Source organism: Scomber japonicus, chromosome 6, assembly GCF_027409825.1.
Source record: "Scomber japonicus isolate fScoJap1 chromosome 6, fScoJap1.pri, whole genome shotgun sequence".
In the NCBI taxonomy this organism is placed as follows: Eukaryota; Metazoa; Chordata; class Actinopteri; order Scombriformes; family Scombridae; genus Scomber; species Scomber japonicus.
In genome coordinates this window covers 27,508,114-27,535,348 of record NC_070583.1, presented here as the reverse complement: position 1 = coordinate 27,535,348, position 27,235 = coordinate 27,508,114, and the positions used below count along the sequence as shown (strand labels likewise).

Sequence of the window (27,235 nt, the reverse complement as noted above, 5' to 3'; positions counted from 1 at the left end):
TGTGTGTGTGTGTGTGTGTGATTGTTTACGTCGTCATGAAGCAACGTGACGAAGGAGACTCTATCAGAATAACAGTAACTGATGAAGTAATGCATAGTACAAAGCAGTATGCATAATATTAGCCTATTATGACGCACAGAAAATTGAAATACACCCCCCAGGGACTAATTTGTGTGTGTATGTGTGTGTTTTTGTGTGTGTGTGTGTTGGGGTAGAGTGGGTTGCTTGTGGCATGACTGAATAATTGAAGGGTGGAGGCAGCAGATGGTCTTTAACCTTGAACCCCAGACAAGACAACAATCAATATTTAAGCAGAGAAGGTATGATACACTACACATGCTTACACACACACACACACACACACACACACACGCACACACACAGACACACACACACAGTACAGACACATTTGTACTGTTTACGAACAGAGTAACACATTCTTCTGAGAGACAGTACATGGCTGTCAGTGTGTATGATATATGGAGTGTGTTTTTCTGCACACCAAGGGAATTCGCGCTGTGTTTGCAGGAGTTTAAAGTAAAGACTTCTTTGTGTTTTGTGCAAGTATTTTTTTGTTACTTTGGATTCTCTGGATTGTTTTTGTATTTATGTGGCCACTATGCAAAAAATGAAAGTTGTTTTGTGTAGTCACTGCATTTATGCAAATATTTCAGGATAATATATGTGTGTGTGGATGTGCACAGAAGGAGATGCACATCATGTGTTTTGGATTGTACAGACCACAAGGTCTTCCACTTCCTCTCTCTCTCTCTCTCTTGTCCTCCCTCCCTGGGCCACCAGTAGTGGTAATGGGGAGGGACCTGTCAGCTCACTTAATGCAGCTAATGTTTGCCTGCGCCTGGGGACACAAGCACAGAGACACACACAGTCCTGACACACACAGCGCTCCGCTCTCTCCCTCTGTCACCACTCTGTCACATTCCCTCTCTTCTGCCTCCCTCCCCCTCTTCCACTCTTCTTCCCTCCCTGCATCCCTCATTCTCTTCCAGCTTCTTCTCCCACACTGTACTGCACCCATCTCTTAATATTTTTCAGCTTTGTTTTTTCGCGCAGCATGAAGCTTTTTAGGCCATGGCTATTATAATCACCTTCAACTTCCACATTACTTATATGTGTTCTTGTTATTCCAAATGACCACACCAGTACAATAGCAGTGAAATTGTCTTATTAATATAAAACAGTCTTATTTTATTTTCAATATTAAGAATGGCATAGCTACTGTGAATTCTGTGAAAAGTATGTGAATGTGTTGTTTTAGTACTTTATGACTTCCTCACCCAGTCTGTGGCCTTCAGCCCTTTTATTACTTTCATTACTGTCATTCCACTATTATAGTTGGATTTTTTTTATGTGGTTATAAACAGCTGGGCACTTTAGTTTCAGCAAACATTGTTCAAAAAGGAGTAGTCAGTGCATTTGTTGGGCACTATTTTTAGTTGTGAATTAAAACACGTATGGTGCATTAATGAGAATTCACAGCAGCAGGACAGTTCAAAATAAACTGCTTTTCATTATAATGAAGGACATTTCATCCAGTGCACCAGGATGTCTCATTGATGTGTTCTTTATCGTTTTTGGGGTACAATGGAGGTCTATGGCACAGACAATAAGAAAAATGTAGATCACCAGCCTCTATCCTTCAAAGCCTATTTAAACTATATTAAAATAAACAGAATATAGTAGAAATTGGGTGTGGTTCCTGTAGTGTATCCTCTCTTTTCTACTCTTCCCTGTAGTCAAATAAAAATAAGAAATAAAAAATCTCAGACATTCTGAATGCAACACTTTGCTTTATGCATGTAAATACCACAATAGGCATGCCTCTGTAAGTGAACATAAACAAATAGCCAGTGAAGAGCGTAGGGAACAACTACAAGGACATGAGAGCTTAATAAAAACAAATGGCTTATAGAAATAAAAAATACTTCTGCTTTCTTTTTCTTTTTTCCCTTCCCCCTTCGCTGCTGCCTTCCTCCATCTATTCCTCCCCTATGCTCTGTCGCTCAGATGAATATCACCCAAGCAAATCAGAGATGCAGAGGAATCTCTCCCTCTCCTTTTTTTCACCACCTCATCTTTCTGTCTCTGTGGCTCCCCCTTCTTCTTTTACTCTCTTTACCCGATTTCCCTATCTACCTTCCCTTCCTCCCTCCTTCCTTTGCGTATGTGGATCTCATTCTCTCTCATTATGATGATTTGAGGTTCAGTTTCAGTTGCTGGCCCATTAAAACCAAGCAGCAGCAGCAAGCCTAGCATTTCCTTATACTGCAGGCAGACAACTAGGCAGCCTTATAAGATGGCCTCTACTCTGCATACTACATTATAAACTGAAATACAAAAACGGCCCACGTTGCTGATCTTGTATCCAAATACAGTATGTTGGAATTCTGTCATGCAGCACGAATGGTGGCACACACACAGACATGCTGAATGACCTTGGCAAATGCCACCTCTAGCCAAACTACCATATCTCATGCCAGCCCTTGATGAGACCTCCCACTCTTAAGGGAGGGATGTTGAGGGGTGTACAGGGATTGGACAGTGGACAGAGAGGGCGGAAGAGGGGTTTCTGTTGTGAAACCTAGATGTGAGGGCCAAGACATTGCCAAGGCTCTTTCACACTATCCTGCTCTGTTCTACATGGATGGATACATATACATCTGAATCCACTGGTGTGTTTACAATATCATTAAGGAGACAGGGACATCACATGTCATTCCACAGCCATTATGAGGCTGGGTGCAAATGCAGTTGTCATGTGATTGAGTTCATAATGCAAGAATGTCATGTTAATACATATTGTGAGTGTGTTTGCAACATGAGTAAGATTAAGAAGAAGAGACAGTTATTACATTATTAGCACAATGATAAATATTGTTAATTTCTGTTAATAGTACTATTGCTAAATGGTAGGGTATAGGTATGTAGGTATGAGTGTACATGTGTGTGTGTGTATGTATGTATGTGTATATGTAGGTATGTACATATTATCATTGTTTATTTATTTTCCTTATTGCTGAGATTGTTGGGGGATGTTTCTATGTTATGTTTGTTTTCATCTTGGAAAAATTATTAAACAGAACATTGAACAAAAAGAAAAGAAGAAGAGACGTGGTGACAGGGAGCATGATATGCTGATGTAGGTGAATTTCTTATTGTGAAATGTTCTTTCAAAGTGGTCTTAACTGAGAGAGGATGAGGAGGGAGGACTGGTGAAATCCAATATGTTCTTTTAACCTGTTCATTTACTGCATGGGAAAAAAATCACATTGTCCTCATTTTTACCTTAATAGATCTAAATTATTTTGCAGAATACAAGCAGAAACTTCACTCAAGGTCACCTCTGTCTCTATGCTCTGCTTGTATGCACCTTAATTTACTCAAGGTTGCTCAAGTTATCTATCCTAACATAAAATTTGACAGCTTTTTCATTTTGATTTTTTATTGAAATTTTGGCTCCCTTACTGGCAAGTTGCAGTGTACAGTAGGCAGTATATGCTACCACAGCATATTATAAAATGTTGTGACTTATGTCCAACATGACAAAGATGAGAGACACCTCAACCCACAGGCCTGACCAAGTGTAGGCTGTAATGGGGTCTTCACAAAGCAGCAATTTGGTTCTTATGGTGACATAGGGTGCTTCTGAATATATAGACACTTTCTCCCCCACCATCTCTCTCCTACTTGTTGGACAGTTGTATATTGAGGAGGGTTAATAGCACTGCTACAGCAGATGTCACTGGGCTCTGTGTTGCAATGCTCATCCATTAAACACACCTCCATCCTTCATTTCCATCATTCATAATCGTCTTTTCTAACAGTGACAGCGTCCTCTGTATCCAGCCTTCTTTCATCCAGTAATATATCTGATTTATTTATTTTCCCACTTTCTTTCACCCTCACACTTGCTATCTTTATTACGGCTATTGCTACAGTATAGCGTAAAGGGCCGTGCTAAATTGTGTGTGTCCAGTGGGCCGCAGCTATCTGTAATGGTAAATGGGATGTTAGACAGTTAATAAATTTAACAGTATCAAAGCCCAGCAAAGTGAAAGAAACATGGTGTTTATTGAACTGTTTGCCCACGGTGGCTTTGCATTGTTGTACTGTTGTCCTGTTAAGCACGCTTATCTCCAAGAATCACACATCTTTATACCATGGGGTGCTGGATCGGCTGACAAGACCACAAAACACGCCTGACTGGCCACTCTGTGTGTGTATGCAGGCGTGTGCACAGCTTGCACATACATGTATTTGCAATGGGGAGTTTGTGCTTGACTGCATGTGTAACTCTACATATGCTGAGTGTGGTATGTTTGTGTGACAAGGAGACAAAAGAATTCCCAGGCAAGGGATTGTGAGAGAGGTAGAGAGAAAATGTGTATACATGAAAGCGTGTAATGGCATCTTAGCTGGACTCCCTGTACTCTTTTCTACCAGTGTCCTCATCATCCTTCTCATCCTCTTTGGGATCTTTCTTTTCTTTTTTTTTACTCAATCTGTCTTTCCTCTTTATCTCCCACTTAGTTCCTCTTTACTTTCCTCCCTTTTACCCTCTTTCCTCTCTCTTCTCTGTTTGTCTTGTTTTATGTCCCCTCCCCCTTGCTGTGGCAGTGACATTGGGCTAAAGTGGGACAGAGTGTAGGGGGGCAGTGAGGCAGAAGAGACAGAGAGACAGTCAGGCAGGAAGGGAGGGAGAGCTGCTGTGTTGCCCTCCCTCCTCCTCTGAGCACGTACCTCAGGCACTCCTGGCCCCTCAGGCCTCCCCATGACGTCTGGGGGACCCGCTTTTAGCATGTCACCACAACTCTACTCCAATCTGCAACATCTGTCTCTGCAGCTCTTTTGCTTCCCATCATCCCCTCGTTTCTTCTACTACTTTGACTCCTCCTCCTTTTCCTCCTCTTCATCCTCTTTTGGGTCTCTGTCACCAAGATGCCCAGCAACAGCGGTGGCGCAGGCGAACGAGGGGAGCCAGGGAAGGAATGCGTAGGAGAATGGCAAGCATTCTCCCTCCCTGCCTCCCTCCTTCCCCTCCCTCCTTACATCCGCCTGCCATGCAAGGTGCACTCATCCGCGCACAGGCCTTGCTCCCTGGTGACCCCCTGCTCCCTGAGATTCAGTATGTGTCACTGTGGTGCTGCTTACATGCTGTGGCACTGTAGTACTCCGACCGAGGACAACATGGCTTTACAAAGGGCAAGGCTTTATTGATTTGTGTGAGAGTTTATCTCATGTGCGCCGGCATTCTCCTTATCTCTCTCTTTCTCATAGACACAGATACTTGTAAGTAGAATCAGCAGCATACTTAAAATTTCACAGGTAGACCATGGAATCAAGTTCAAGATCTTAAGTCAAAGTGGCTGCCTTCAGAAGATCCATGATCAGTCTTTTCCCTGTTTATTTGTCTTCCCCTTCATAATGGATGACAATCACACAAAACAGACCTGTGTGTGAAATTGGACCGTTCACACACCGTTGTTTTTGTGTTTTCCACAGCAGAAATAAGGTCACGCTTTAGTAGAGTTGGCTCTGTGTGTTTGTGTGTATGTGTATGTGTATGTGTGTATGTGTATAATGCATTAGATATGTCCCGTTAGCCTTCTCATGACTGGCGAGCATGTCTTAATCTATTATCTATGAGACTAAATAATTAAAGACAGAAGCGACACAATGCACCACATGTTGACAAGTCTCGAGTGTATGTTTGTGTGCGAGTCATTGTCAGTGACCAAATGGAAAACACAGATAGATGTAGTTGCAGGTATTTTTGTTGGTTTGTGTGTGCGCTGAGACGTACAGTACACGCTTTTACCAGGATAGAAAAGCATGTAAACATATCGCGGACAACATAATAGAAAAGAAAGAGGATTGTTTTTTGTGTAACTCCCGCTGCCCTTCTTTTCTTTTTACACTGTCCAACAAATTCTCAACCATTTTTCTCCATCTCTCCATCCAGACATCCAACCCTGCCTCCACCTTGCTACTGGAATATTTATGAGTATTCCAATTAAGGTTGCTTAAGTGTGGTAGCGGCCTTTAACCATTACACAGGGAAGAGACTGAGATGAAGAGAAGTGGGGGTGGGCTGATGATAAAAGCAGACAGATTATCAGATTTCTCATTCTTGCTATTTCTTTTGGTTTGGATGAGTGCATTTTTCCATTTCCTTTATTTGTTTTTCTTCTTACTATCTTTTTTTTTCTCTCTCTCTCTCTTTTTCTAGTCTCAAGCATGAGTTGTTCAGAGAGGGTGAGGGGTGTGTGGGTGTACGGGGTGTCACCTTCTAGCAACAGATATAGAAAGAGGAATAAAGAGACAAGCAGTAGGAAGAGAGATAGAAGTAGAAAACAGAGAAACCAAGGAAATAGATAGATATCGAGAGAGGGAAAGACAAAGAAAACAGGAGACGTGGTGGTGGTGGTTGATGGAGGGATGGTGGTGGTGGTGGGGGGGGGGGGGGTGGAGAGGGGGGCGGCAGCTGGCATTTGACGGTGAAGCATGCCTTTTTAATGAGTGCATTAGTCCTCTTCATACCTATCCTCAGATCACTGCATCACACTGAACCTGAAAAACAGACGGAACAGGGGAGGAGAGGAGGATGAGAAGGTCAAGGGTTGGGGCTGAAAAACCGGAACACTTGTAGAGAGATAAGAATAGATCGAGTGTATATGTGTGTTTCCTCTTCAATTATTCTGCCTCTGGTAACCACATGTGTCTTGCACTCATAGAGAGAGAGCAAAAGAGACAGAGCCTGTGAAATTCACACAACTCTTCTTTATTAACCTTCTTCTGTTATTTTGACATAACCTCTTCCCAGTCCTTACGCAAGCTTTTGTCTCTGATTGAGTCAAAGAAAGTGGCAGTAATACGCAGCCCTTGTGGCTCTTTCTATGTCTGGCTTGTTCTCAGTAGCACTTAACTATTATAGACTACTTTGAATGTGAATAGAGAGGGAGATAGGAGCAAGCGTCATTCATTTCATACTAGAGAGAGAGAGAGAGAGAGAGAGAAGGGCTCAGATAGGGAGAGAGCCTATTGTCGCTAGGTGTAGATTTCCCTTTGTCAAACACATGCCAATTCTTCAGGCCCAACAGAGGAGAGGAGAATAGGAAAATGATAGTAGCAGAGAAAAGGATGAAGGGAGAGAGGGCGGGTTGGAAGGAGGGAGGGGAGGAGGGGAGTGGTATTGATTTGACACTCGGGGAATCACACCACAGTTCTGTTCATTTTCATTCATCTGCCCTTGTAATGGGGGTGTTAATATGGCAGGTGGGGGAGAGGGCAGGAGGGGGATTTAGGAGGATGAGAACATTTTATTAGAATCCAATCTTTATTATCTTTCACCCCTACCCACCTTTTAGCCCTTACACACACATGCAGGTACTGGTGCACATGCATGTATGCACTCTGCAGTCTATGGTTTAGATATGCACAAACACACATGTAGACACTCACACTATGAATGTGAGTGAAGGTGGGGTGAGGGTGTTAATTACATGTTGGGCCTGAATGGACTCACAGTTGTACAAGTCATGTTTTATAAATTACATGTGTGTGTGTGAGTGTGTGCATATATGACGCAGGGAGGGTGCTTAAAAATGAGCAGCTCAAATGAAATAGCTTTTAGTGGGCCTTCCCAGTGCCTCCTTGAAATAAGCCATAATGGGCCCTTGGTAATTATCAAATAAATTAGCCAGGAGAAAGAGTGAAGTAGGAGGAGGGAGAGACTCCTTCCATTCTTTTTACACTGAAAATCAGAGTGAAACTTTGTCTGTTCACTATTTTGTAAGAGCAGATGCTTCATAGTTTTTGGCATGATGGCCTGCAGCTGTTTGACAAATCAGTGTAGATTTTATTTTAGTGTACTGCATGTTTTATGATGTATCGTTCTGTACAATGAGTGTTCACCAGCACATAGATATCTTTGGATTGCAATGATTTTGCTCTCAGATAGGTAGAAAAATGGCAATGAACACAGTTTATGTATACTGAAAGCTCACATGCATGCATCTTGCAGCATCAAAACATAGAAGCAGATAAAGATAGGTGTTGAAATACTCTTTTTATGTCATACCATGCTTACATTTTTTTTATACTTGTGTCACATTGTGGTGCTACATTTGTGGTAACTACAGTACTGGATGGCTGTTTGGATCCAAACAAATACATAACTGTGTTTCCATGTATGTGGGCTAAGCTCTGTTGCCATAGCTTTGTGCACTTAACTGAACTGATCCTATTATATTTCCTTTAGAAATATGCCTTCCTTGCTCTGTAACTTCAGTTTAGCAGCTGCTCTCCTTAAACCTGTGTTGTCGGTCATTCGTCTAATGTGTCTGTTAAACCCTTTGATTCACTTTCATGATGCCATTTTGTTACATTATGTATTTCTAACACCAAAGGTTACATCCCACCTTGTTTACCAGGATTGGATGCTCTGTTACTGTGTGTCTCCGGTAGGGAGTTGACTGACTGCTAAAAGGCTGGGCTGTAGCACTGGGCCATATGCCACATTACTATTTTATTACTCTGCCACAGTATCCACTGTAGCTAACATTACCCTAAGAAACACACACATTTACTTGTGCCAAATGCTGCACCACTGAGACCCAAATGTTGAGGCCTTTGCTGTTTTTGGCTACAGCAGCAGAGCTGTCCATGGTGCTACCTCAGCCAGTATTCCTCAATATTTTGTAATGTAGCTGTCCTTGGTTTTGAACGTATGTTACCATTGAACATTCCTCCAAGTATTCCACCATTTCTCATGTACTTATTTGTACAATGATTTAGGGAAATTTTCAGTGTAGAATTTCATAATGTATTCTAGCTTGTGACAAAGGCCTGTTGTACCCAAACAGGTGACTGGGCATGTTTATAGTGTTGAATAGATTTCACTGAGGTCTCACCCTCTCTTGCGCTCTCTATCAGCACATTGATAACAAGTTGTCTATAACAATAATGTTTTGACTTAATATACTGTATATAAAACAGTCACAACAGCTCATAGTTCACTGTAACTATCATCAGTGCGTCATACATACTCAGATGTGGACTCATCTTTAGCTCCACTGCAGAAAGTAACAAAGCTAGTAAAATGAATATAATGATGAGTCGTGACACGATAGATTTAGACAAAAGTCAGAGGAAAGAAAAAAAAGTGCAAAAGAGAAGAAAGGTAGAAATAAAAAGTTGAATCAGAGGGAGAATAAATATGAAATGTGTAGGTGTACTCCACTGTCTGCTCATTGTTGCGCCATCCTGTAGTGAGGAAGTTCTACACAAACACACACACTCACAATTTGTTGAGTGCACTCTGCAGGCGTGAATTGTGAGACAGTGGGAGTAAGAATGTGTAGATTGTGAGAAATCAGGAGACAGACTGTATGGGTGAGTGTGTGTGTGTGTGTGTGTGTGTGTGTGTGTGTGTGTGTGTGTGTGTGTGCATGTATTTGCAAGGAGTCCATTTGTACACCTACTGGCCTGTATTGTACAGAGCTGGCGGCCCATTTAGCCTCACAATATTATAGTCAAATCTTGACTCAACAGTCGTGACAGTTTTCAGCGTCTATTTTTGTTAAAAAGCAGAGAGTAAAAAATAAAGTGACATGATGCACAGAGAGATGTGTTGAGCTTCTCTGTGACCTACAGCTTAGGCCTGTGAATCAATTACACATCCATTCAGCAGTTTCTCTCCCCTCTTCTGATCTCTGTCGCCATCATTTAAATGGCTGTTTCCGTTTTTACCTCTAATGAAGGGTACTCTGTCGCACACACGCACCCAAAGCTTGCACGCATGCACGCAAAACACACATGAATCGCACACTTGCACATGTCGCTGTGTGCCACCGCAGCGCCCCCTACCCAGCTGTTGTCACGTGAGTGCACGGGCCCTAGCAACAGCGAGTGAGAGAGCGAACAAAAAAGAGAGATCCTGGCGAGAGCAGGGGAGAGGGGAATGGGTAAAGAGAGGGAGAGAGAAAGAGATGGGAGGGGGGAGCCGTAGAGCATTAATAAGTGATGAGTCCAACAGTGTGAATTGCTGTTAGTTAGCATTGCTGCAGCGCCGCCTTCATTTGCATGGCAGCACCAAGAACAAACCCCCTTACTTACGCCATTTCCTTTCTGGCTCTTTTTCTCTCTGAATCACTTTCTTTCTTGTTTTCACTCACTGTTTTATCTATTTCTATCTCTTTCTTTTCTCCGTAGTCTAGTCAGCATCTCAAAATATGTATATCTTTTCTTACTTACTTTCTTTCCCTTTCTTTCCTGTCTGATCTTGTCCTCTTCTCCTCCCAGCCTCCCTGGTGGCTACAACATTCTTACATTAACATGATCATCTTTATTCTTTATTATCGCTCATGTTGCTATCCCTTCCCCCTCTATTTGACAATAATTTGTTGAAAATGGAGGCCGTATACTACACTGGGATATATTTAGCTGCACCTTTCCTGCATCCCTTCATCTTCTGCCTCTATCTTTCCTCCCCCTTCCTCTCTATCTATCCCCCACCTACCTTGAAGAAGAGGGGTGTCCTCTCTCTGGAGGAACTTTGGGGAAGACAAGTGATGCTCCAGGGCTCACTAATCCTCTTTTCATTGTGTGTCTCTCTCCCTCCCTGTCTTTCTGTCTCATTATTTGCATGTATGTGTAAGTGTATCTTCGCGCACGCGCACACACACACACACACACTTCACTCTGCACTTGGCTTGACGTCCTGCCTCAGGATGATCAGCTGAACTGATTCCATTACTTACAGACCCCCCTTACAGAAGAGAGGAAAGAGGAGCACAGACTAGAAAGGAGAAAAAAAAGCAGAGATAGAAAGAGGTAGAGGGCAGAGGGGGTGACTGGAGGAAGAGAGAGCAGGAATGGAGAAAAGATGTGTCATGCAGATAGAAAAAAAGGGAGCGAAAGAAGGGGAGGAAAGGGTTGGGAAATAAGGAGGAAGTGAGGGGATCTTGCACCTCCCTTGAGTGTGGGATAGACCTCAAAAAATCTTATCCTGCCTCCCACAGCAAAAAAAAAAAAAAGCAGACACAGAAGCACATACATACACACACTCAACAACAACAACAAACTCCTGGAGGCGTAGGCAGACTAGACGAGAATTGATCTCCTCTCCCACAAGGAGAGGCTTGCAAGGGGAGAAAGAGCGAGGGAGAGAGAGAGAGAGCTAGAGAAAGACGTAGAGGAATTGTGTGGCTCTCAGGCCTGCAGGCCCCCCATCCCTCTCACTCACTCTCACTCCCTCCTCTGTCACTCCCAACGGCATGTTTCTCTTTATCTCCCTATCTCTCCCTCCATCAATCTCCATCTGCCGTCCTCCTCCCTGTAGTGTCAGCCCTTTCCTCTCCTCCACTGCCTCTGTCTATCGCTGCCGGCACCTTCTCCGCTGTTTCAGGTGTGTCACATCTCCACAGACAGCAGGAGAGCAGGCAGTGACTAGAAATTAAATATCAGGTAGAAAGAGCCGGGGTGACAAAGAGGAGAGAGGAAGTGAGGGGTAGTAGAAAGCTGAAGACAGAATCAAGTCAATATATTCATGAATATTCAGAACATCTAATTTGGTTTAGTGCTCTAGTGCTAAAACGATTAATTGATTAGTTGATCAGAATAATAATCATAGGGCATGCCATATATTGCTGTGTAATGCCATCATTTGACAGATAAAAGGTTTTTTCTTTTTTGCCTTGGTAGGTTTTTGTAAATAAATGTAAACGAATAGATAAAAGAAAATATTATATATATTTAAGAAGCCTATGCCTTATTTCTGTCAAAAAATGAATTGATAACGTCAATCTCATTTTCATCCTAATTTCATTGACTCCTTGTAGTTACAGCTGTATGTGTTAATTTGTGTTACTACATTTCCCATCATGCTTTGAAAGATGCAAAACAAGCAATGTGAGGACCTTACTTGAACACACCTTTCTGGCAGTTTAAGGAAACACAACATTTTTTTTTTTTTAAATCTGCAGATTAATTGATGGAGACCAGTTGTAGCTCTTTAAACAAGAGAAAAATACAAAATGTGGAAGGAAAAGAGAAAAACAGCAAGGAATGAATGAATGAGGAATGAATGAGAGTAAGTTTCCTCTACAACCAGCAGTGACAAGCTCCTACTCATGAATGCCCCCTGCACTGCTTTCTTTTCCTCCATTCTTAACCATCTCTGAATTTCTTACTCTACACCCCACTCTCTTCCCGCTCCACCCCCTTCTGGTCTGTCTCTCTCTCTCCAGGCATGTTGTGACAGGGTGTAGCAGTGTGTTATACAGGGTTCTACTCGCCAAGTGCATATTATCCTGTAAGGCTTAATACCCAGGTTGGAACAAAAGGGCAGGCTTTGGAAATTACAGCTTACGTCGCTTAGCACTCAGCACAACAGTCTGACTCACATGAAAACATGTGTGTGTGTGTGAACTTTCACATATGCGTGCAAACGCAAAGGCTGACACTCAGTGTGTGGAGAAATATTTGGAAATCTTAAAACCCAGATACACACACACACACATCAAAATGCAGATTGAGACATTGATCTGACAATGGATACAACATGCTGTAGACTCTAAAGCTCTAAGAGCTGGTCAGCAGCGCTATATGACCTGAAAGTCAACTGATTAACCGAATAATGGGTTGACATAACTGATTAAACAATCACATATGTGTGCAAATGCAAACAAAGAAACACGCACACACACACCAAAATGAATAAACTGTATTTTTAAGATCATTTATAGCTTTTTAATGCAATTATATCAAAACATCTACTAGTTCCAGCGACTCAAAAGTGAAGAATTGATGCAGCGTTTTCCTCTTTTCTTATCATTTTATCATCATTTTGTATTGTTTTGTTTGTTTTTTGACAATTAGACAATTCTTTTATACTGCAGATGAATTGATTAATATTGAAAATGAATGAATGAACAAATTAATCAATGATGACTTTAATGAATGCCTAATGAAAAGCCTGGATGTGGAGTAGTGCACGTTTTGTTTAGTCAGTGAAAACTTGTCGGCTTTGACTCCTTCACATCTCAGTCTTGTTGGAGTGATAGAAGGTGTGTGTGTGTGTGTGTGTGTGTGTGTGTGTGTGGCAGGGAGCCAGGCCAGTCCTCTCTGTTTTAATAAATCTCCTTTGGATAGAGCTGTGCAGCCATAAAATGCATCGATTGTCGTTGCTCACATTGTAGCAGGAGACACACACACACACACACGCATACTGTACTAGCTTGGTTATTGGTACTTACCTACACATTCAAATCTACATATGTTCATTGATACTCACGCACAGGAAATCAGGTGTTGACATTTTACATGCCTATGCAGATGCATATTTCAAACTGGGAAAATGCTCAGTAAAAAAAAAACAACACGCAGGAAACAAGAAGTAAGAACAAAAAGAAAAGCATCCAGGGCTGAAGCTGGTACTCTGGCTTTCACACTACAGCAGCCTCTTTTCATCAACAATTAAACACATGTAACAGATAGCACCTTAAGTGTTTCTGAATAAATTTGCCTTTCTGTGTGAGGTGATGACCTATTGATTGGAGCTGTGTGTGTCTGTCAGTGAGAGTGTTTTTCTGTGCCACACATATTTCCACTATTCAACTATTCAGTGCACCTGTGTTTTATTCTTGCTCTTTTCTTGTCAACATTGCAAAGAGACATTGAAACATCATGTACAGCAAACAACAGCCAACATGTTCACATATACACGTTCACGCACACACACACACACACACACACACACACACACACACACACACACATATACACACTGCAATAGCATTCGCATAACCAAACAATCTGCAATCTAATACAAACTCTGAAGTGCGCACTGTCTAAAATAACCCTTTGGGGAAAGCGAATACAAAAAGATTCAGAGAAGCGTAAAGAATCAAACACTGAAATACACTCTCCTCGTCTCTTTTCCCTCCATTGCTCTCTCTTTCTCTTCTTCTCTCTCACACACACACACACACACACACACATGCACATACCCCCTCTATTGACATGTAGATAAATCAGAGGCAGACCAAGTAGTCACTGATGTGAAATGAAAATGACGCTAATCTGTTGTTACCATAACACACACAGACACATCAATTATTAATACCTACAATAACTCCCCTCTCTTTTCTCATTTTCTTTTTCTTCTTATCTGTCTCACTCTATTGTATATATCTTGCTGGATGGATGGGACAGAGTACATTAAAAGCTCCCATGTGTTCACCTAAGTGGATGGGCCTTTTAATAACACACACTGTATATTCTAGTCTTGCTTTTTTTTCCCCCTTTGTGAAATCAGTGTTTCTCCATAAAATGTGCTTAAGTTTTGTCAAAAAGGTCTTATGATTAAGAGGTTGGCATCTAGAGTATTTCAAAAACGGCAAACGGCTTACATGACCTTAACATCACTCAGTGGATTTCTTTTCAATGCTTGTTTTTTTTCTCCAGTAATCGCAAACATATAGTGATGAAAAATAATGAATAGACTCAATACAGAAGATCTCAAGGATGAAGATGGATTAGAAATGTGTCTTTCAATATTTCAAATAAAACATAAAGCTGCTTCTACTAGATTTGTGTACCACTTGTGGCACAAAAATGTAATTTGCATTGGTGTTAGGTACTTTTCCAAAAGGAGAGAATGTAAGCAAAGCCCCATGTGGACAGTACTAAATGTCATCAAAAAAGGCAAATGGTATCAGTGATTTCCATATAATAATCTTCCAAATGTGACTAACTGAAAAATGTTATTGCAGAACATTAACCCTTAACAGAGTAGGTGTTTTTTGATTGTCAGTGCACAAAATTGACACTCAAACAGACAAGAACCTGGCCAAGTGCAAATATACCTGTGTAGACACAGGACCTTACATGCAAATGATATGCTTTTGTTGAAAGGGCACATTTGTTACCCAAATACGTTGACTAATGTGTATTTTTCTCTTCTTCTGCTTGCTCTCTCTCTGCTGTCCTCCACAGGTAACCGTTTCTTCCTGACCTCATTTGGCGCTCTGTATATCTCAGAAGTGCAGAAGGAAGATGCTCTGTCCACCTACCGCTGCATTACAAAGCACAAGTACAGTGGAGAGACGCGCCAGAGCAATGGAGCCAGGCTCTCTGTTATGGGTAAGCAACAAGTTACCACTTCAACTTTTAGTTATATTCAGAACTACTAAATAAAAAATAAATTCATGACCTTGTACGGTGATTTCCTGTAATGGACATAAAGAGTTTAAAGCTGAGCTTAGTTAGTTTAGTTTTGTGTAAAATCAATAAATATTGACCTGCTTCACCTGCAGACCCTACGGAGTCCACCCCGTCAGTGCTGGACAGTTTCCAGTCCGGTGAGGTGCAGGTTGGGCACAGTGTGGAGCTACCCTGCATCGCATCTGGATATCCAAACCCCACCATCCGTTGGCTAAAGGATGGGCGGCCATTACCGGCAGATTCCCGCTGGACACGACGCATCACCGGCCTCACAATTTCTGACCTGAGGCTTGAGGACAGCGGCAACTATATCTGTGAGGTCACCAACAGCTTTGGCTCCAAAGAGGTGACAGGTCACCTCAATGTCATAGGTGGGTAACAATAGAGGAGAGGGGGAGGTAAAATAAAAAGCAAACAAACCCTGCACAATAATAGAGTACCAATACACTCCTGCAGAGATCATAGACCACCCTCTTTTGGCACACTACTTTTTCTGCCTCTCTTCACTTCCACTGTTCTACACGGACAACAGTATAGATGGAGCGAAAGAATGAGATGGACAGAAGTAATGAATGTGATGTCAGGTCATGGACAGGGGGGATGGAGACATCATTCAAGCTCTGTTGGCTTTGCTCTGGCCTCCGTGTCACCTACGCGCTCCCCCCAGTCCACTGTCGTCTAGGCCGAGTGTGAGCCTGATCTCTGAGGACGGCTTGCTCCCCCGCTGTGCTCTCAAACCCCACTGAGGCGCCGCTACAGTGACAGAGCAGAACAGCAGTCGTGCAGGCCTGTTGCTCTGTTTACCGAAGACGTGAGAGAGGGAGGAAAGAGTATTTCGTAATGTCATGTGCATGAATGAAAGAGATGTTGCTGATAGAAGAGATGGCACACTTGTGGAGAGAAAGAGGAGGGCAGTGGAGGAGAGGAGATGGAAATGGAGGGTGGGAGGAAAAAGGGTGAAGTTAGTGGACACTGGGCAGACTGGCCACGGGGCACATCACTGCACAACCCACCAACCTCCTATGACAGGGCATGGAAATGCACTTATAGTCCATGAAGAGAGTCTTACACATGTGCTCACACACAGACGCACATGCACACACACACAATCAGCAGCCTCCAGCCTTTAACACCAGCTGCTTTATTGCGCACTGACATTTTCTCCCCTTTCTGTCTCTCTGTCTTGGTTTTCCTCGCTGCTTAGAACACACACACACACTTACATACACAAAGGCAATGGCAGAAATCTTGACACACAAATTACAAATACACATTTCCACCACACCAAAACATGATTTGGATAGCCCTGCCAGCATAGTGTAGCTCAGTTCAAATTGCTTTCGTTCAGCAGTGCAAATACAGATACTACAGAGACCTCCAAAATGTATATGGTCACTTGTGAATTAAGTGGAATGAATATCTTTCACTTCTCATTTCTTCTGTTTTTAGAGCCATTGCGGGTCACATTGTCCCCCAAGAACCTGAAGACGGGGATCAGCAGTACTGTCATCCTGTCTTGTGCCGTCCAGGGTTCCCCCCATTTTATTGTGTCTTGGTACCGTAACACAGAATCTGTCCTGCCTGATCAGCACTTCTCCATCCAGGGGGCTCACAATGAGACATTGTTTATTTCTGCTGCACAAAAGAGACACTCTGGAGCTTACCAGTGCTTTGCCACACGCAAAGGCCAGACTGCCCAGGACTTCTCCATCATATTGCTGGAAGGTGAGGACAGAACAAATGTTATTTTTCTTTCAAAGTAAGAATGATTTGTGTTTTTGTTTGTAGAAAGAATGAAATTATCCATGATTTACAGCAGACAGGACCTTAATTTCATCTGTGCATTTATTTGTGTTATCTATTTGCAAAGGTTGTTAATGGGGCAAGAAATTAATTATTGATTTACTTTATTATATACTTAATAACATCAGTTTAATTGACATAAAACTGACTGATTATTTAAAAAAAATATAATTTAAAGACTTTGCTTTGACTTTGCTTCACATATACGCAGGATATTCACACATGCACACTTATGAAGAAACAAAAATAAATCAGTTAATAACAACAACAAACATGTTCAATTAATGTCAGTGTTCATTTAAGTAATTGTTTGATTTATGTGCAAATACATTCTACCACAGAAATATTGCATGAGGCTTAATGCAGCTTCCTTCTCATTACTGATATGGATTGTTACTTTGTCATTCTATGCATCTCAGTAAAGAACTTTCTTCATGTTTGCAAAGTTTACTGATATAGTCTCTTGTTGAATAAGGTTCTCATTCATCATAATACTGGTTTGAATCCATCACCATCAGTCAATACAAATTGTTTTCTCGTGATATTCTCTCTCAGATGGTACGCCCCGTATCGTTGCCTCCTTCAGTGAGAGGGTCGTGGTTCCAGGTGAACCATTCTCCCTGATGTGCACCGCCAAAGGAGCGCCTCCCCCGACCATCACCTGGACCCTGGACGATGAGCCGGTGGCCCGAGACCTGTCGCGTGTCCGAGCCAGCCAGTACACACTCTCCGATGGCAGCACAGTGAGCCACGTCAACGTCAGCAGTCCACAGATTCGCGACGGAGGAGTGTATCGGTGCGCCGCACGAAACTCGGCCGGTAGTGCCGAGTACCAAGCGCGCATAAACGTAAGAGGTGCCTGTCTACTTTTCAATATCAGTCATACAGAGGCTTCTCATAGCCTGACCCCTACCCCTACCCTGACCCATATCCTATCCTGTACCCTTCTATATCTCTACCTCTATCTCTGTATGTATTTCTCATATGTATATTTTCATTTGTCTCTTATTTCATTTTTTATTTTTTCTGTCCATCAATATTTACACATAAAGTTAAATCATCTACAGCAGTCATTTGTTTTTTTTTCTTTGTTCTTTTTAATCTTTCAAGCTTATGGTCTTGTTGTCTCAGTTACTGTAGCACTGCTGTGTGAACACACATGTGATCACACAAAGAAAACAAACGCACTCATTCATCTACCTATCTACAATCCCTGTATACACAGGCAAACACACACAGATAGACATGTATGGCGGCAGGCAATATTTTAAGATAGAGTGATAGTGGCTTAACATATGGGTAGAAAGCGTGGCTGAGGAAGTAAGATCAAGGGAATGTGAGATAAACGGAGTAGGAAACTTTAGAGGAGAAAGAAACAGATGGTCGTCGATGAAGAAAAGAGAGTGCAGATGAAATGAGAGAAGAGGACTAGAGAGCAGAGGAGTGGCGGAGTGCCAGTGTCTGTTGGAGGAGTGATGGTGAAATCTGGTGACAGCACTGGTGATGTCACTGTCTGAGACGACAAGGATGAGGAGTGACACCGATGGACAGGGCTGTATCGCTGTCTCCATGTCTCTCTCATCCCTCCTCTCTCTCTCTCTTTTCTCTGTCCTTTGGTGAGATGTGTAGTTGTGACATGTGAGTCTGCTTTAAGGAGACATGCCAGAATGATCACTGGAGTGAGAATGAGCCCCATTGTAACACAACCTGACAAAAATACACACACATTCACACATATATGCATAGCCACACATGAAAAAGCAGAAACACGCTAGTATGCTTATCCACTCACTGAAATGGGATACACTCAACTTATCCCATTCAGTTAGGGGGCCAACAGCCACACAGACATAGCTGAACACACACGCACGTGTATATACTGTATCTGTTTTTCTATGTGCGCGTGTGTGTCTGTGCAATGGTGCTACTGAATAATACATCTTTGACTCGTCAGAGCTGTGACTTCAAAGCTCAGCACATGCTGAGAAAGGGAGGAGAGAGGGAGAGAGAGAGAGAGAGAGAGAAAGAGAAGTGAGGGTAGGAGGGCTGGAAGGAGAGACAAAAACGAAGATACAAGATGAACAATGGTGAGAAGGTCAAAGAAGCGACAGATGATTGAGTGATAGCTGCCAGTGTCTTCCATTACTGCTAAACACATTTTCTGTCTGTCTGTCTGTCTGTCTGTCTGTCTGTCTGCCTGCGTGCCCATAGTCTCCAGTCTCTGTCCGTTGTCTTTTGGCAATGGCTAATGACCAACATATTAAGGAAGTCAAGCTTTATATTTGCTATATTCCTGTATTTTTTGGGCATTATTCACAGTGAGTTTGTTCCAGTCACAGCACATATAATACAAATAAAACACAAATAAATACATAATAATAATAAGCAACCATGGAATTTACACTCTGTCCAAGCCCCACAGCGAATTACAAGTACATACATGCAGCACACATATAAACACAAACAATTTATGATTAGGTTGTTAAAGCTGATGACTTTTAAATTAGAGGACAGGATTAGGATTCTGCTCCAAACACTAATGTTGCTGGTCCAGGACATATTTACCCTGGTCCAGGTGGAAACGGTTGGTCAGCAGGAATAAAAATAAAAATAAAAATGAAAATATGTCACAGTTTTATTGGATTTACTCATGCAAATAAATGTACTGCCTTTCAGTCAACATAAAGCCCCTAAATAAAGTACAAATAATAAAGTGTCGCCCACTCACTCTTCCTCTCTGTGCTCTCTTTTTAGACTAGTCATGTAGTCAGTTTCATAAATTTAGTTTAAATGTCAGTAACATTAAATGACATTGCCATCACTTATCTAATATGACCTGTAAACAGTAACACCATGGGACACTAGGGGGAACTACATAAATCAGATAAATGGGCACTATCCATAACATTTTTACCCACTTTTTGTTACTACCTTACGCTGAAAGTAAAAAAGTTATCTAATAGGGTTTATTTTGTTCTTTTTTCTCGTCTTCATATAAAAAATAGCTTAATAATCAGCTGAGTGACTTTTTTTTTTGTAGAGTTAAAGACCCTAAGACATGCACCAGTCAAAGGTTTTGACACACCTGAATGAGAAAGTGTGTTCAAACCTTTGGCTGGTACTTTTCATGTGTTTGGGATGAAGTAAACAGATCAAGAGTTGGATGGTACATCTGTGTGGGGAAAAACAGCCCTGTAAAGACTTCTATTTTAAATTGTATACTCCAGAAATAAAACTGCTTTTTAACATTGAGGCAGGACAATCTATCTTCTCTCTCCCTACACCTCTACATGCTTTTTTTCCTTTTCTGTCCCTTCCCTTCACCCCAACTCCCTTCCCTATCCCCCCTCCCGTTTTATTCCTAAAATTCCATGACCTGCTTTTGACATCTTGAACTAATGATCTTCTTTTCTTCCTACGCTTTCCTTCTTTTCTTCCTCTGGTCAACCCATCTCTTCTTTCTGTCCCTCATGCTCCCTCTGCCCATTTCTCTCCCCCCACCTCCCCACCCCTCTCTCTCTCTCTTCCTCACTCTCCATCAGGTCCACCGAGGATTCGGCCGATGAAGAACATTACTGCAGTGGCAGGAAGAAACACGTTCATAAACTGCCGTGTTATTGGGTACCCTTATTATTCAATCAACTGGTACAAGGAAGGGCTCCTGTTGCCTGACAACCATCGCCAGGTGGAGTTTGCTTAATTTTTTCTCAAAGACAAGTTTTTTCCCCTTAAAAACAGGTGTTGGAAAAGATTGGGGATCATCTTGTTATAAGGGTCATCACCTTGTGCATACAGTGTGATTTAAAGGCTAATGTAGAAATTCTTTGACCATATAAATAACTGTTTTTCAAATTATCATTGGACCTATTTTACAGCTTTATTGACATTATGCAAAAACATTTACATTGAGTTGATCGCACTTAAAATATTTCAAAATATGAGAAATTAACATGAAATAGACTGATGTTCATGTGTCTTTGCAATGGAAGCTTAAGCAAGCATTTGACTGAAAAAAGAGAGTTTCACTGGCAGATAAATGGTGGTAATGACCAATGATGCTAAGGTCAGTAGTCCCCGTGAGCCACTGATATTGCATTATCTCCTCTGCATTTTGCTTTGATTTGATTTATTAGTTTTGCTGAAAGGATTTTTACTGGATTGAACCTCCCAAACAGATATAAATGAAGGCACAAAGCAAATCAGTGGGACTCCTATTTACATGGGTGTCTGCCATGTTTTGATCCCAGTATCATCTCATTTAAATTCAAATTTGGCATCTCTGAATGTAACACTGCTGATGTCTGTCCAGGTGGTGTATGAGAACGGGACTCTGAAGCTCAGTGATGTTCAGAAGGGGATGGACGAAGGGGCCTATGTCTGCAGCGTACTCATCCAACCGCAGCTGTTCATCACACAGACAGTTTATGTCACTGTCAAAGGTCAGTTACAGGTTTCAGCATTTTGACGGTCTCAGATTGTTATTTTCCCACCATTGACAGTCACATAGATGTCTCTAAAAACATACATAGCACACATAGTTTTGTGCTATGTAGTCTAAATAGTATATAATAATATGTGTGTCTGGGGTTTGCACAATGAGGTGGATATACTGTGAGTAAAATAATACAGAACTGTGATTTATGTGACTCGAGGTGTATCTACTGGCTCATAACTTTGAAAATGCAATGAAAAAATTTATGAATGTAGAAGAGAAGGATTGTAAGAGCGATGAGTGTAAAAGTGGTTTGGAGAAAAAGAGTGTGAGAACAGAGGGAGAGGAAAGAAGAAAGCTGTATGCATTGCCTCTAATAACCCCTGATTAAGGGGCGGAGTGGCCTAGTGTGTTCTCTCAACCACTCAGCAATTACATTGAGCAGGAGTGCTATTGTATAAGATTTGTGTGTGCACATGCCATGCGCATGTATGTATGTGCGTGAATGACAAAGTGTGTGTGTGTGTTTGTATGCTGTATGTATTCTGCATGTCACCCTGTGTGTTATTTCGCTCTGCTCTCTGCTGCAATAGCAAGACATGTTTGTTTTAGGAAGTTGTCGAGTGTGATTGTGGGTTGTGTGTGTTTGGGCTTGACATTAGCAGATGTGTGAAATTTGTGGTGCTCGGTGGTCTTCACAGTGCTTCTCTGCGCGTACATGCATGTGCACGCACGTGTGTGTGTGTGTGCACTCGCTGCGTGTGGGTGTAGGTATGTGCTTGTATGAATGTGTGCTCGTCATGTCTCTGATTTAATTAGATGAATTTTAATGAGGCCCAGATTAAATCCCCCAGATGTCTCAGCTGTAACCCCCCCACCACCACCACCACTACCCCCCTCCCCTCATCCCCAACTCCAAACCACCGCCATCACCTCCACCGGTCTCCATAGCAACACTGCTCTTCCCCCTGCGGATGGGGCTCTAATTAGAGCAGCTATTATGGGCTGGCTTTCGCAGGGCAGGGCGGGGTGGAGTGGAGGGGTTGGTAGGGGGCACTGGCGGCTGTAGAGTGGGTAGTGGGCTAGTAGGCCAGTCTGCAATGGTTTGGAGGCTTTGGGGCTCTGGGCTTAGATGACACACTCGAGCAATAACATTTCTGATCATCCACCATTAAACAGATAGATGGATGAGTAGTTTACCAATCAGATTTTCAGGTGAAAATGACAGATTCTGATATATCAACAATGAAATCTAACTCTGCCATTTTGTGTCCCCTCTCTGCTTCTTTCTCACTCCACCTCTTCCCCCTCTTCCCCCTCTACATCACTCGCTCTCCATGTCCTTTGTATGCCCCCGAATCTTCAAATCTGTGTCTGCCCATATTCTCCCTGTGTCTTCACATCTGACTTACTCCCTTTACTCTATCCTTCACTTATTCTTATCTGCCTCATATCTCTGTGTTCACCTCTTTCTCACCCTGCTCATTTAAACAACCCTCAAACTGTTTTCATTTATCTTTTTTTTATTATTTCCTTTCCCTCTTTGCCTTATTCTGTCTTCTCTCCATCTACCCTTTATTTCACCCTGTTGCCTGGCCTTGCTTTTCCTCTTCCCCACTCTCCCAATCTGCTTTTTATCATATATTTCCTCAACTTGATCTGCCTGTTCTATTTCTTTTACTATTCTTCCATTCTATCACTTTGTCTCTGATGCACTTATATTTACTATTCCTTCTTCTCTACACATCCTACACTCTGTTACTCTCCTTCCTTCACCTCTCTTGCTTATTCTTTCATCTGCATCTCACCCCTTCTCTACCTCTCTCAGTTCCTCCACTGATCCAGCCATTTGACTTTCCACCGACTTCCATCGGTAAATTGATGTACATTGCTTGTGTGGTGTCATCTGGAGACATGCCCATTCGCATTACGTGGCGCAAGGATGGCCAGGAGATTGTGCCTTCCTCGGGCATCACCATCGACACAAAGGAGTTCATGAGCTCCCTCCAGATATCCAAGGTGTCACTCAAACACAACGGCAACTACACGTGTATCGCCAGCAATGATGCTGCCACTGTAAGCACTGAGAGGCAGCTCACTGTAACAGGTAAGGAATGTGGTGAGAGAAGATAAAGAATATCAAAGCAATAGAGAGAGGATTTAAAGAGGAAGGAAGGTAGTTATTTTAAAAGAGCACTTCAGTACTTTATTGTTGGACTTCCATAAAGTTAAGAGGCTCGTAAGATATAGATTTAGAAAGTAACAGTCAAAATTTGATGCAGCAGAGGCCGAAATATCTTGACATTTAGACCCTAGTATTATTGGAGTGTAAAAAACATTGGCTCCTACACTTGCAATAATGCATCTCAATAGTATCTTTTAGTTTGCCCCTTCTTAAATACTCACATTTTTCAAACCATATACCCCATTTTGCAATGCAGACTTTCTTTGTATTTAATAAGTCCAGGCTGACTAGTGTGACTATTACATTGACATATAAAATAAGAGCAGTGTCCCTTTAACTACCTGCTAGATGTATTACATCTTATTATAAAGAATATAGAGCATGACAAGTTTTAATTTAGTAGCACAGTAGATGTTTTGACTGAAATATTGTGCACTGACCTAAAAGGAAACATGACATATAAAAAGTGGGGAAGAACTGACAATGAATTTTGTTCTGTTTTACTAACGTGCTTCTCTAGTGCCTCCTCGGTTTGTGGTGCAGCCCAACAACCAGGATGGGATCTATGGGAAGGCAGGGATCCTCAATTGTTCAGTAGATGGATACCCTCCTCCCAAGGTCATGTGGAAGCATGCCAAAGGTACACTAGGTACATGACCCATCTTTCATTCCTTATCTTTGTACTGTAGTGTGTCTGTCTGCTTGTGTCTGTCGGTTTTCATGTTCATTCATTCATTGTAGTATCCAAAATAAATCCCATTGCAGTGCAGGTGTTGCCAGTTACAGTCCTACACCCTAACTATTTGTATCTCATATCTCTCTTTTTTTCCAGCGGGTATTGGGAACCCACAGCAGTACCACACTGTGCCTCTGACGGGCCGTATCCAAATCATGAATAACGGTTCTCTACTCATCAGACATGTTCTGGAAGAGGATCGTGGCTTCTACCTCTGTCAGGCCTCCAATGGGGTTGGCTCAGACATCAGCAAGAGCATGGTTCTCACTGTTAAGAGTGAGTATACAAACTCGCTCAGACTAATGTAGCAAAGTATGAGTTTTTTCATGGTATAGATGACTGCAGTGAGGCCATCAAGAACACCCCAGTGCTCCTGTGTTATCAGTCTTCATGCGCACTATGACTTGCTAACTATGGCAAACCAATGAGCCAGCTCGCACTACTCTCCCTGTGCTCTGATGTGGGCATGGACATACACACACATATATGCACACTGATAAATTGGTGGAGCAAAGGTGACCATGGACGTAGGAGCAAAACAATAAAGAATAGAAAGCAAGAGAGAGAGGGTGTGTGTGTGTGTGTGTGTGTGTGTGTGTGTGTGTGTGTGTGTGTGTGTGTGTGTGTGTGTGTGTGTGTGTAAGATAGGTAGTGAGAAAGCAAGCAACTGAGGGATTGATCTTTTGACTCTTGGGATCTGTCTACAGACAATCAAAAACACTTTGAGCTTAATCATTATCTGCAATCAATCTCTCTAGCCTGCCCTCGCTGTCAGTAACACCCTTTGTAATGCAATGTGAAAATGCATAGGGAAAATGTACAAGAACACACACACACACACACTCACACACACACACACACACACACACATACATACACATAAGCTGTCATCATCAAGTAGCGCATACTTTGGATCATGCAGTACTTTGACCTTACAAAGCAGCTGTACTCATAAAAGGGATGTTAATGTGCAGTCTCTTGCACCTTTTGACACTTGCACACATAGACACATATAACTAGGTTCACATAAATGCATCTACTTGTTTCACCATGTTCTGCTATCAACCCAACACCCTCCCGCTCAGCCCAAACACCAACACCCTCTCTCTCTCTCTCTCTCTCTCTCTCTCTCTCTCTCTCTCTCTCTCTCTCTCTCTCTCTCTCTCTCTCTCTCTCTCTCTCTCTCTCTCTCCTTCTGGTGTTAGTGTTATTGATTGAACCGTTCCTCTCCTCTGCCTCCCTCAATTCTGTCTGTTTCGCTCAGCGGAGAGGGAGGAAAAAAGAAAAAGAGGGAGGGCGAGATGAATAAGTGATGAAAACAAAACAGCAGAACCCTCCTCAGATCGATATCTTGTGTGTGCTTGGGTGTGTGTGTTAGTAAGAAGATTGAGTGTGAGAGTGATTTTGTGTATAGAGAAAGGTGGAGTGTATCGTTTTTGCCTCTTCATTCACCTAGACCCCAATGTTAACTATTGGAGAATGAGAGAGGAGGTTTATTGACTTTACCTCATTGACCATAGCTCTTCATTACTCTACTGCGATGGAACTTGGCTACTCTGAACTCCACCTTTTTAACTGCCAGCTGTCCTACCCTTCCTCTCTCTGCTCTTTCACTTCTTCCTTTCCACTTAAACCCTGCTTATTATCCATTTACTCTGTCTTTTCTCCCCCCCTTCTTCTTCCACTTTTATCTGCCTTTGTCATCTAATATCCCTTGCATCAATCTGTTTACTGTCACCATTTCTTCCTGCTTCTCCCCCATTTGTCCTCACCTTCTCTTCATCTCACACTTCATTTCCTCTATCCTTCCAGTCCCGGCAATGATCACCAGTCACCCCAACACTACCATGGCTAAGAAGGGTCACGTGAAGGAGCTGAACTGCACAGCCAGGGGAGAATGGCCCATCATCATCCGCTGGGAGAGAGGCGACACTGTCATTGACCCTGACCGCAACCCTCGGTACTCAATTACCACCAGTCCCAATGAGAAGACCGACGAGGTTTTGTCGACACTCAAGGTAAGACACACTTATATATTGTAGAGCATCGAGTTTATGAGATCAGACAGCAATGTCTTTATGACTCTTGCTCAGCTGACAAATACATAGCCTTCAATATTTTTATTTTTCACTTTTTATGTTATCTTTTTTCTTTTTGCTCTCTTCTTTTATGAGTCACAGTGCAGACTGCAAAGCACATTCTTGTGCACTGTGTATAATCCACAGAGGGTACTCCACTTTTGTATTTTTGTTGCCTGAGATTAGGAAAAATCTTTTATATCGGTCATTGTGTAAGGGTTTTGTTGAAGGTTCTTAAAAATCTCAAAACCTTGACAGCTCTGTGTTTGGTACCAGCTCCTTAGAGGAAACTAATATTAATTTCTGGAATATCTAGAGGTGCGTGCAAGTTTGGATATGTAGCAGCATAAAATATGATGCCAAGGAATGATGATGTCTTTTTTAAGATTGATTTAACATCAATCTTGACACCAAAAAATGCAGTGTACCACTAGATTTGTCAGATTTGCACCTCTTCTCCAAAAGGCAGTGTATGGTGAGTCACAACAATGTCAAATAGACATGGGAGAAGAGAAAAAAATTCATGGTGCCTCTGGAAAATGCCACTTCTCCATCAGAAAGTTGTACTGTACACACTGTGTCTGTACAAAGATTGAATTGTTTGTCTGTCTCACATTTCTGTCTCTACCTTTCTCCCTACAGCTAAAGCCAGCAGAGCGTGAGGATTCAGTCTTCTTCTCCTGTCATGCTATCAACTCTTACGGAGAAGGACGAGGCCTTATACAGCTCACTGTGCAGGGTAACCATTCTTGTAC

General features: G+C 42.2%; 1 protein-coding gene across 2 annotated transcripts in view; it reads left to right on the top strand.

Moving 5' to 3' along the window:
• The window catches only part of LOC128360191 (cell adhesion molecule DSCAML1), a 90,909-nt gene that overhangs the window by 41,699 nt on the left and 21,975 nt on the right, over positions 1-27,235 (top strand). For both annotated transcript variants that reach the window (XM_053320562.1, XM_053320561.1), the window contains exons 4-14: positions 15,019-15,165; positions 15,339-15,617; positions 16,696-16,971; positions 17,605-17,904; positions 20,592-20,734; positions 21,359-21,488; positions 23,310-23,588; positions 24,187-24,315; positions 24,499-24,678; positions 26,215-26,420; positions 27,123-27,219. In XM_053320562.1, coding sequence (XP_053176537.1) covers positions 15,019-15,165; positions 15,339-15,617; positions 16,696-16,971; positions 17,605-17,904; positions 20,592-20,734; positions 21,359-21,488; positions 23,310-23,588; positions 24,187-24,315; positions 24,499-24,678; positions 26,215-26,420; positions 27,123-27,219 — 2,166 coding nt within the window. The remainder of the gene's footprint in view (positions 1-15,018; positions 15,166-15,338; positions 15,618-16,695; positions 16,972-17,604; positions 17,905-20,591; positions 20,735-21,358; positions 21,489-23,309; positions 23,589-24,186; positions 24,316-24,498; positions 24,679-26,214; positions 26,421-27,122; positions 27,220-27,235) is intronic.